Source organism: Xyrauchen texanus, chromosome 24 (genome assembly GCF_025860055.1).
Source record: "Xyrauchen texanus isolate HMW12.3.18 chromosome 24, RBS_HiC_50CHRs, whole genome shotgun sequence".
NCBI classification, from domain to species: domain Eukaryota; kingdom Metazoa; phylum Chordata; class Actinopteri; order Cypriniformes; family Catostomidae; genus Xyrauchen; species Xyrauchen texanus.
This window is the reverse complement of record NC_068299.1, coordinates 6,564,616-6,577,042: the sequence shown is the minus strand read 5'-3', so window position 1 is coordinate 6,577,042 and position 12,427 is coordinate 6,564,616. Positions and strand designations below refer to the sequence as shown.

General features: G+C 42.7%; 1 protein-coding gene across 1 annotated transcript in view; it reads right to left on the bottom strand.

The window, feature by feature from the left end:
• LOC127618094 (E3 ubiquitin-protein ligase MARCHF5) overlaps positions 1 to 12,427 on the bottom strand; it is a 29,672-nt gene that overhangs the window by 2,333 nt on the left and 14,912 nt on the right. Inside the window, exons 2-5 of the mRNA XM_052090340.1 lie at positions 11,807 to 12,009; positions 2,535 to 2,665; positions 2,265 to 2,448; positions 32 to 198 (exon numbers count right to left, since the gene is read on the bottom strand). Of these exons, the coding sequence (XP_051946300.1) occupies positions 32 to 198; positions 2,265 to 2,448; positions 2,535 to 2,665; positions 11,807 to 12,009 (685 nt within the window). The remainder of the gene's footprint in view (positions 1 to 31; positions 199 to 2,264; positions 2,449 to 2,534; positions 2,666 to 11,806; positions 12,010 to 12,427) is intronic.

Genomic DNA, 12,427 nt, shown 5'->3' with positions numbered 1-12,427 from the left:
TGGAATCATTTTTCCACAAGTATTTTCATACCAGAATAGTCCTCTGAAGATTTGAGTTGACACTGCTGAACATCAGTTTACCGACGATGGTGGCGATGGTGGGGAAAACGAGGGCACCGCATAGGATCCGTGTGGCCGATACGTGATCGGCCAGTGGACTGGCCTCCGCCGGGATCCTCGGCACTGGACAGCCAATACCTGTGCAAAGGTTATCGTTAACAAGTTTGAAGCCAGGGCGTGCTGAGTGACTCCAGCCAGGTCTCCTAAGCAACCAAATTGGCCCGGTTGCTAGGGAGGGTAGAGTCACATGGGGTAAACTCCTTGTGGTCATTATAAAGTGGTTCGTTCTCGGTGGGGCGCATGGCGAGTTGTAAATGGATGCTGCAGAGAATAGAGAGGGCCTCCACATGCGCTAGGTCTCCACGGTAATGTGCTCAACAAGCCACGTGATAAGATGCGCGGATTGACGGTTTCAGACACCGAGGCAACAGAGATTTGTCCTCCGCCACCCGGATTGAGGCGAGTCACTACGCCACCAGGAGGACTTGGAGCACATTGGGAATTCAAAATTGGGGAGAAAAGGGGAGAAAAATCGTTAACGAAAACGATTCGAAGACAAAAACTAGCATTGAAAAATATTTTCATTAACTAAAACAAAAATGGGTTAAAACAAAAATAAAAAAAACTATACAGACACTAAATGTGCACTATAAAACGAACGAAAACTAAACAGAACCATGCAAAAAATAACTTACGTTTTCGTATTTTCAATCATTGTTGGCTGATATGATTTAAATAATTTCTCAAGCATGATTTCTCATTGATTGATTTGTGGAACAGTATCAGCCACAGTTCGCCGGCATACCTGATGTTTAAATGCATGTAAATCTGGGGGAGGGGCTATGGACGACACAAAAATAAACTAGCATGGTAATTATGGTATTATATGTATAATATAAGGTATTTTATGGTATTATTTTGAGCATGTGTTTCTGATCAAGTATCATCACAGGCAGATAAAATGAATAACACTTTACAATTAGGTCCTTTAGGCTAACATTAAATGCATTAGGTATCATGAAATAACAATATTTTTACATTTATAAATGTACAAATTGTTTATCGTAGTTAATTTTTGTTCATCGTGCATTAATTAATGTTAATAGACAACATATATTAACAAACTTTTAATGTTAAAAATATGCTAGTTTATATTGGAATTAACATTAACCGAGATTAAAGAAATATTCCATAGTCAATACAAGTTAAGCTCAATCGACAGCGTCTGTGGCATAATATTGATTACAACAAAAATGTATTTCAACTCGTCCCTCTTTTTTTTATTTTATTTAAAAATCTGGGTTACAGAGAGGCACTTCCAATGGAACAATTGTTAAAATACTCAGTTTTAAAAGAATAGCCACAGGACAAACAATATGCATGTTAACATTAATTTAGTGTGATAAAATCACTTACTAACCTTTTCTGTGTAAAGATTTTAATAAGTGCTGTAAGTGTTGCTCATTGTAAGTTCATGTTAACTAATGTTAACAAATACAACCTAATTGAAAAGCGTTACATATAATATTGTAAACCTAAACTAAAAACATAAAAAAGTAAAAATGAAAACCAGAAACTTTTTCAAAAACAATAATGACACAGACCTGCGCACGGTGGAATGACAGAAACGTCAAATACATTTTTTCCACATATTATAAAAAAAATAAAAACTCAGAAATCAAAACTATAAATGTGTTATCAAACAGGTGTTTCTTTTAATAAAGAAGTATTTTAAATTAATACTGCATATAGACTACGTGTTCACATTAAAGGATGAGTAAGAGTGTTTTTTAAACACTAATTAAATCTAGCTATACCCCGTTAAACACTCTGATTGAAGAGGATTGGGGGCATTAAACACTCTGATTGAAGAGGATTGGGGGCATTAAACACTCTGATTGAAGAGGATTGGGGGCATTAAACACTCTGATTGAAGAGGATTGGGGCGTTAAACACTCTGATTGAAGAGGATTGGGGGCGTTCACACAGGATGCACTTGTGTTAAAAAAAAAACAGCTGGACAGAATGGAACAGAATGCAAGGGTCTCGAAACATGTTTTTTTAAAGGTGAATTATTTGGAACATTTTAACGGCTTAAAAATAATCCTTGTGACCAGAGACGTAGAAACGTCTAGAGACTAGATGCAAACAGAAAAAAACTGTGTGTACCTGGACCAATCACTGTTTGTATTGTCACCACTGACCTGGGAAGATACTGTTGAGGATCTGAAGCTTATTAGAGTATTTCCTCCACAGGCGGAGCACGTAATCTTCCCAACGAATCATCTTCCCCAAAATTAGCATAACTGAGATGGTGGGCAGGCCGATCAACAGGAAGAGAGGATCCGCCCGTTCCATTACATCCAGACCTTCCTTATGACCCACAACCTGAAAGATGGAAAAGGGGTAAGTTTTAGAATCAAATAGTGTCATGTACATATGAAATCAATGCATCTGCGAGTCAAATGTCCCACCTGCATGACTGTAACAGCCCCGTATGTGACAGCCGTCCAGTAAATGGATCCCACCATGATACCAGCAGCAGCAAACGGGCAGGCCTTTGAGATCAGTCTGTCTGCCAGATCCAACACATACACAACTGGCCCTGCACATATATGCACAAACACACAAATTGAGTTTAATATGCTGTTCTCATCAGATATTGAAAAAGTTGATGAGTTTTGATTCATGATGAACGGATATTAAGTTAAAAAAAAAAAACATTTGTGGTATAACAAGTCAAGTAAAAAATAATACACTCTTTCAGTTGGGAACTGAAAACCAGTTCCATTTTTTTGTATGCGGGAATCAAATTAATTTTCATGACTTGGACAGGACATTGTGATAAAATACTCTTGACAGTCTTTCCTGTGTAAGCAATCAGTGGCACTGCTATAAAACAAATGACTCTTATGAGTCCATTCTTTTGCATCTAAACTACAAAACGTACCATGCTACTTCTTATAAATGACTTGAAACTTTTTGGTGAATTAAAAAAAAAAAAAACGTACTGTATGCAAGTCATTAATTTAGATCTTTTTTACTATAAAGCTACACTTTCGTCAGCTCTTTCCTATGCACTTATCATTGCTTTTCTGAAAAACTTCCAGAAATCAAGGAGGGACTGCGATTGAGCGAGTTTCTGCCGGTCCAGCAGGGGGCACACCGTACTATTATGGCATGAAAGGTCACTGTTTACCCATTATTATTAGTCAGGATTGGAAGTTGTTTAATGTCTATACAGAGAGATGCCTCAATACTGAGAGCAAGTGCTGCACATCATGTGGTTTCATTCAAAATGATGACGAGTTCTTTGCACTCACTGCCCTCTGCTTTCTGAAACATTCTTTAAAACAGTCATGAAAACAATGAGGAAATGCTCAACCTGGAAATCAGGAGGAGATTTTGCAATATTTACTGACAGGCAACCTGCTTTCCTTTCTCGACCTATAAATAACTTCCTCAGCAGGATATGTCTAGGATGTCTCACGGAGCTTATTTTCACATTCATTCCATTCTTTCTCGAATGGATCATGGCTTCAGAACACTTTTTATTTTCAGCTGTACTCGCCAATATTGCTCCAACTAAACTGAGGTGTGAAGCAGCAGCCATACATGAATATCAGGGTTGCTGCCGATACAGGAACTCCCTACTGTATCACATACTTTTAGATATCCCAGATATTAGCCTCCGCTCAGAGACCAGTCTGGATACAGCAGTGGACTTCTGCCTTGCCAGCAAATGGCCACCTTGTTGCTGACCCAGCAATGAGAGTGCCTGGCTGTGAACTGAGGCGTGAGTGGGTAATGCTGAACTGGTTTCATATCACCCAAGGAAGGTGTGCCTCATTCATGTATAAGTGGTGAGCTGCAGATTCCCCAGTGTGTGACTGTGGTGCACCTTGTCCAGACAACTGATCACATAGTAAATGAGTGCCCAATAAGATGCTTTATTAGTGGTATTTGGGTGGTAGGCTACATGAAGCACCACCTGAGGCAGTGCAATATCTAACTGACTTGGACTTTAAAATTACGACAACTTTCCATGTAATGCTGGATGTGTTCTTTTACAAATGGCTTACGAATAAATAAAAAATGGTTCACCTTCACCTTACCATTCAGAGTGATTTAATGCATTACTGTTAATGAAACTGGAGCTCACTCAAGCTCAAGGAATGGTTTACACATAAATGACAATTCTGCAATCACTTATTCACCCTCATGTTGTTCCAATCTTGTATGACTTTCTTTCTTCCATGTAACACAAGAGATGTTAGGCAGAACATTTGGGACTAACAGATTAAGTCACATTCTGTCTAACATCTCCTTTTGTGCTCTAATGAAGATATCTGTGAAAGATATGCTTGAAAATCCCAGGAGATCAGCAGTTACAGAAATACTCAAACCAGCCCATCTGGGTCAGAAGTTTACATACACTTTGTTAATATTTGGTTGCATTGCCTTTAAATTGTTAAACTTATGTCAAACATTTTGGGGAGCCTTCCACAAGATTCTCACAATAAGTTGCTGGAATTTTGGTGGTGTTACAGAGTCAGATTTGTAGGCCGCCTTGGATTGAGGTCAGGGCTTTGTGATGGCAACTCCAATACCTTGTCTTTGTTGTCCTCAAGTCATTTTGCCACAACTTTGGAAGTATGTTTGGGGTCATTGTCCATTTGAAGACCCATTTGTGACCAAGCGTTAACTTCCTGGCTGATGTCTTGAGATATGTCTTGTTGCTTCAATATATCCACATAATTTTCCTTTCTCATGATGCCATCTATTTTGTGAAGTGCACCAGTCCCTCCTGCAGCAAAGCACCCCCACAACATGATGCTGTCACCCCCCATGCTTCACGGTGGGGAAGGTGTTCTTCGGCTTGCAAACCTCACTCATTTTCCTCTAAAATAAAACAGTTTGGCCATAATGACTGTTGTTATGTTTATTATAGTTTTATTAGACCAGAGAACATTTCTCCAAAAAGATCTTTGTCCCCATGTGCACTTGCAAAATGTAGTCTGGGTTTTTATTGTGGTTTTGGAGCAGTGGCTTCTTCCTTGCTTAGCAGCCTTTCATGTCGATATAGGACTTGTTTTACTGTGGATATAGATACTTGTCTCCCTGTTTCCACCAGCATCTTCACAAGGTCCTTTGCTGTTGTTCTGGGATTGTTTTGCACTTTTCACACTAAACTACGTTCATCTCTAGGAGACAGAATGCGTCTCATTCCTGAGTGGTATGATGGCTGCGTGGTCCCATGGTGTTTATACTTGCGTACTATTGTTTGTACAGATAAATGTGGTACCTTCGGGCATATGGAAATTGCTTCAAAGGAAAAACCTGACGTGTGGATGTCCAGAATTTTTTTTTCTGAGGTCTCGGCTGATTTCTTTTGCTTTTCCAATGATGTCAAGCAAGGAGGCACTGAGTTTGAAGGGAGGCCTTAAAATACATCCACAGACACACCTCCAACTGACTCCAATTAGCCAATCAAAAGCTAATTGCCTAAAGGACTGACATTATTTTCTGGAATTTTCCAAGCTGCTTAAAAGGCACAGATAACTTATATAAACTTCTGACCCACTGGAATTGTGAAAGTCAATTAAAAGTGAAACAATCTGTCTGTCAACAATTGTTGGAAAAATGAAATATGAAATATGTGGAGTGGTTAAAAAATGAGTTTTAATGACTTCAACCTAAGTGTATGTAAACTTCTGACATCAACTGTAATTGCATGGATGATTGTTGGTACCAAGTCAAGTCAAGTCAAGTGGTTTTTATTGTCGTTTCAACCATATACAGTTAGTACAGTACACAGCAAAACGAGACAACGTTCCTCCAGGACCATGGTGCTACATAAAAACAACAAAGGACCAACATAGGACCACATGAGACTACACAACGAAATAAAATACCTATATAAACTACCTATATAAAGTGCACGTGCAAACATGTGCAAAAAGTACGGGACAGTACAACAAATTACTGACAATGAACAGGACAATAGACAGTGCAGCGCCGACCAGTACTCAGTAGTGCAAAAAGATGACAGTTTCTAAAAATGTAAACATAACATACTATGAGATAATGTTCTATGCACATAGCAGTTATTGAGGTAGCAGACAGTTATAAAGTGACAGTTATTAAAGTGCAACTCAGGACACGTGTGTGTCAAACCAGTCTCTGAGTATTGAGAAGTCTGATGGCTTGCGGGAAGAAGCTGTTACACAGTCTGGCCGTGAGGGCCCGAATGCTTCGGTACCTCTTGCCAGACGGGAGGAGGGTAAAGAGTTTGTGTGAGGGGTGTGTGGGGTCGTCCACAATGCTGGTTGCTTTGCGGATACAGTGTTTTTTGTAAATGTCTTTGATGGAGGGAAGAGAGACCCCAATGATCTTCTCAGCTGTCCTCACTATCCTCTGCAGGGCTTTGCGGTCCGAAACGGTGCAAGTCCCAAACCAGGCAGTGATGCAGCTGCTCAGGATGCTCTCAATAGTCCCTCTATAGAATGTAGTGAGGATGGGGGTTGGGAGATGTGCTTTCCTCAGCCTTCGAAGAAAGTAGAGACGCTGCTGGGCTTTCTTGGTGATAGAGCTGGTGTTGAGGGACCAGGTGAGGTTCTCCGCCAGGTGAACACCAAGAAATTTGGTGCTCTTGACGATCTCCACAGAGGAGCCGTCGATGTTCAGCGGAGTGTGTTCACCTTGTGCTCTCCTAAAGTCAACAACCATCTCTTTTGTTTTGTCGACATTCAGGGACAGGTTGTTGGCTCTACACCAGTTCGTCAGCCGCTGCACCTCCTCTCTGTATGCTGACTCGTTGTTCTTGCTGATGAGACCCACCACGGTCGTGTCATCGGCGAACTTGATGATGTGATTCGAGCTGTGCATTGCTGCACAGTCGTGAGTCAGCAGAGTGAACAGCAGTGGACTGAGCACACAGCCCTGGGGGGCCCCAGTGCTCAGTGTGGTGGTGGTGGAGATGCTGTTCCCGATCCGGACTGACTGAGGTCTCCCAGTCAGGAAGTCCAGGATCCAGTTGCAGAGGGAGGTGTCCAGGCCCAGCAGGTTCAGCTTTCCAATCAGGTGCTGGGGAATGATTGTGTTGAATGCTGAGCTGAAATCTATGAACAGCATTCGAACGTATGAGTCCTTATTGTCTAGGTGGGTGAGGGCCAGATGGAGGGTTGTGGTGATGGCATCGTCCGTTGAACGGTTTGAACGATACGCAAACTGCAGTGGGTCTAGTGAGGGGGCAGCTGGGTCTTAATCTGCCTCATGACGAGCCTCTCGAAGCACTTCATGATGATGGGTGTAAGTGCGACGGGACGGTAGTCGTTGAGGCAGGACACTGAAGACTTCTTTGGCATGGGGATGATGGTGGTGGCCTTGAAGCACGTTGGAACAACGGCGCTGCTCAGAGAGATGTTGAAGATGTCGGTAAGAACATCTGCTAGCTGGTCTGCACATCCTCTGAGCACTCTGCCAGGAATGTTGTCTGGTCCAGCAGCCTTCCGTGGGTTGACTCTACGTAGAGTTTTCCTCACATCTGCCGTGGTAAGACAGAGCACCTGGTCGTTGGGAGGAGGGGTGGACTTCCTCGCCATCACGTCGTTCTGCACTTCAAACCGAGCGTAGAAGTCGTTCAGCGCATCTGGAAGGGAGGCATCTTTGTCACAGGCAACTGATGTTGCCCTGTAGTTGGTGATGGCCTGGATGCCCTGCCACATGCGCCGCGTGTCACCGCTGTCCTGGAAGTGACTGTGGATTCTCTGGGCGTGTGCGCGCTTTGCCTCTCTGATTGCCCGTGACAGTTTGGCCCTAGCTGTTCTTAGGGCTGCCTTATCGCCTGCTCTGAAGGCGGAGTCTCGGGACCTCAGCAGCGTGCGCACCTCCGCAGTCATCCACGGCTTCTGGTTGGAGCGTGTGGTGATGGTCTTGGAGAAAGTGACATCATCAATGCACTTGCTGATGTAGCTGGTCACTGATGCTGTGTATTCCTCCAAGTTGGTAGAATCGCCATATGTTGCAGCATCCCTGAACATGTGCCAGTCAGTACACTCAAAACAGTCCTGAAGAGCAGAGATGGCTCCTGCTAGCCAGGTTTTCATCTGCTTCTGAAGCGGTTTTGTGCGTCTGACGAGCGGTCTGTATGCTGGAATTAACATAACAGAGATGTGGTCTGAGTAGCCGAGGTGGGGGCGGGGCTCCGCCCGGTACGCGCCTGGGATGTTTGTGTAAACAAGATCAAGCGCGTTCGCCCCTCTCGTTGCAAAGTCCACATACTGATGGAATTTAGGGAGCACTGTCTTGAGATTTGCATGGTTGAAATCTCCGGCGACAATAAACAGTCCGTCGGGGTGAGCGTTCTGCAGTTCGCTCATAGCCCCATACAGTTCACAGAGCGCTTCCTTAGCGTTAGCGCTGGGGGGAATGTAAACTCCGGTTATGCAAACAGTGGTGAATTCCCGTGGTAGATAAAAAGGTCTGCATCTAACAGTCACAAGCTCCAACAGCGATGAACAGTAACTAGAGACTAACATAGAGTTCTTGCACCATTCCGTGTTGATGTAAACACACAAGCCACCACCGCGAGTCTTACCGCAGAGAGCTGTATTTCTGTCGGCACGAAACGAGGCGAGCCCGTCTAGCTGAATGGCGGCATCCGGAACTCTGTCGCTGAGCCACGTCTCCGTGAAAACAAAGACGCAGCAGTCTCTAAACTCACGCTGCGTAGCCTGCTGGAGTCGGATATAGTCCAGTTTATTGTCCAGGGAGCAAACATTTGAGAGCAGGATAGACGGGAGAGCCGGCCGGCTAGGGTTTGTTTTTAGCCTAGCATGGACCCCCGCCCTCTTTCCGGCTTCGCTCTCGCACACCGCTCACGACGTCCTCTCCCGGCCACCGGCATCAGGCGACGCCAGGGCTGGAGGCCTGGTCTCCGCAGCAAGCCGAGTACGCGTGAGCGCCTCCTGCAGGTCATCATGCAGCTTGGTTTTTGCATGATTCTTATATTTGAGTAGTGTCTGGCGATGGTAGACACGAACACTGGTTGCTCCGATGTCCATGTGTTGCAAAAGTCGGGCTTTTTTAACAAAAATAGCACCGTTGTGGATCCGGAGTGGCCGCTGCGTGCTACCGCGCCGCCATCTTGGATCTTAAAAAGATGGGCTGGTTTGAGTATTTCTGTAACTGCTGATCTCCAGGGATTTTCACACACAACAGGCTCTAGAATTTACTCAGAATAGTGCCAAAAACAAAAAACATCCAGTGAGGGTCAGTCCTGTGGATGGAAATGCCTTGTTGATGAGAGAGGTCAACAGAGATTGGCCAGACTGATTACAACTGACAAAGTCTACGGTAACGCAAGTGTAAGAGCTGATGTGTCTCTTTTTACAACTATTACATCTATTTTTTTTTTTTTTGACATTACATGTGTTAGTCAGCAGGTGGTGGCAAAAGATCATTTTTGTGTGTAATATGAGCCATTTGGTGACGCGAAATGAATCCGTTACTCATTGTTTACATAGAACAGCGCTCCGCTGCTCGTATTACCACTACATTACTAAAGCTAGGAAATAGCTTTAAACGAACAACATCAGCTTGAGACTCATCACATCTGAGAGACACAACAGACTGATTTTGATGATACAGAACTCAAGGTGCTTACCTCTTACCAGAGTTTCCACATTGGATACATGCCGTTTGAAATGGCGGAGGACATTGCGGTTTCTATAGGGAATGTATTGCTCATCAGCTACCGTGAAATAGAGGAATATCCCCGCTTGGACAGCTATTTTACCACTGAGAAAGCTGACCTTCAGAAAGCTGACACCATCTCTGCTTGGGTGTGGCAACAGGTGATTGCACACGCTCAAACTCTCTCTATCTCTCACATGCACACGCTCCAACTCTTTCACAAGCCATGACACTACTTCTGAAGTGACATTTTTGAATTACTAACGAAGGCTTGGATGCATCATTTGTTTTGAACCAGCAACGGCAGGTCCTAATCCGCAGTTTAAGAAAGTAGTTCCATGCACAAATGCGTTTTTAGGACTGTACTCATTTTTTACAAAATTAAAAAAAAAAAATTATTTAGTTGTTCATTGAACTGTTGTATATAAGCAATATCACTCACACAATCGTGCTATATGGCCCTACATCAGCGCGTGCTTGCTTGCTTGCCAGATAGACAGACAGACAGACATACAGATAGATAGATTATTATTATTAGTCTTGTTGCAGTAGGGGTTTGCGTGACATGAAGCAATAGTCTGTGTTCCGGTGTTCCGTTTCGGGTCCTTGAATAACGTATAACGTGCGAGTAAGGGCAGCTGGTGGACTTTCTGGTGCCCTCCTAAGGTAAGATTGTGCCCCCCTAGGGAGTTGGTGCCCTACGCAGACTGTGTAGTATGCGTATAGGGACCGGCGGTACTGGTCACGATACCTAGTCTTACTGTATCATCACATTCAATTTAAATTACAACTCACAACTCAACTAAAATACAAAGTAATTTTTACATGGAGCCGTATATTCAGTTACAATGAATAAACCCTTATCATTCACAATGGCACGGTAAAATGCTAAATTTCTTTATTTGTCTGACTGCGTTTGTCTGCTTCTCTCTCTCTCTCTTAAAGTTTGAACAGATCAACAGGGAACATGATTGGTTTTATTTCACAGCTGGACACGGTCACCCTGACAACCGTATCCCAGAATAAACCCATTGCAATGGCAAGAGACAGAGCGAGAGAGGCCGACAGACAGACTCTCATGAGATGCAGTCCAAGGAAGATTATTAGCTCAGCCTGAAGATTAACTAATGCAGTTATACTGTAAAACCTGATAAATTTACATAACAGCAGTAACACGAGAAAATTAAAGAATGGCAAATATGTCCAGAATTATGCCTGTAATTCAAGTTCACATACTGCACATACCATTTAATTTGAATGTGAAAATGTTTATTATGGGGTCTGCTACAAAACCTAGTGACTGCGCGTCCTCCAGAGGCAGCAATTTAGCACATCATCAAGTATTCTCTTAAAGGAATAGTTCACCCAAAAAATAAAACTCATTACTCACCCTCTCACCATCCCATATGTGTATGACATTCTTTCATCTGCTGAACTCAAATGAAGATTTTTAAAAGAATATCTCAGTTCTTTTCCTCAATACAATGCAAGTGAATGGGTGCCAACATTTTGAAGCTCCAGAATCCACATAAGGGCAACATAAAAAGTACTCCAGATGTGGGTGAGATCAATATTGAAGTACATTTTTCTTCACTTTTACTTTCTCCTTCTTATGTTTTTGATGATTCACATTCTTCATGCATATCGCCTCCCTACTGGGCAGGGAAAATAATTTCTACAAAAAAAGGACTTAAATACCCTTTGTTTGAGCTCTGTTTACAGGAGCCGATAGATGTTTTGATTTCATGCGAGTAAATAACGACTTCAATTTCAGTCTGTTCTTCATACAAAGTAATCATATGCCTTCAGAAGTCTTGGAATACTATGCATAAGTCACATGGACAACTTTCATGACAGGGTGCTTTTTTAAGCTTTATAGTGAGTTACTACCAACTGCTATTGTATGGAAATCAGTAAATTGAACACCCTTTAAAATATAAATGAGTAAACTATGACAGATTTTTTTATATTTTTTTTTTAGGTAAACTTGGAAGTTTCTCGGCAGCACTTATGTGTACACATTTTTAGTTTTATTGAAGTTATGTCATACCGAGTTTGGGGAACACGATGAGATACTCTGCATTGCACTGCGGACAGGCGACGCGTGCCGTGCTGTTGCCTCTCTGTTTCTCGTCCACCCAACGCTGCAGACATGACTGATGAACCCACTTAGTAGAACCCCGGCAACGGCACGGACGCACCCACTCTGCCGTGCGGTCATCCTCATCTGTAGCAAAACACACCCAACAACTCCTGCAACACAAACACATGGAGAAAGAGGGAGAGTCAGTGGAGGCTAACACACACACACACACTCATCAGCACTGTTCACAATCTCACATTTGAGTGTGTTTATCATGTAATCCAGAGCAGAATCTCTAAAAACAAAGATTTTAATGTTTGGGTTTAATGTAACTATGATAAAGTCACACTATGAAACTCAAGGATTCAGGAACAGAAAACTCAGAATTCTTTTAATAGTTTATATCTTAGAAGTATTAAGGAACAGTGGACAAGAATTAAACAACAAAAGACAGAGAGAGAGAGAGAGAGAGAGAGAGAGAACAAAACATTTTCAATTCCTGTTTCCTTAATTGCGCTGAACCTTATCTAGATTTGCAGTAATTAGACAGCAACTAATAACATGTGAAGGATCCATAACACAACATGT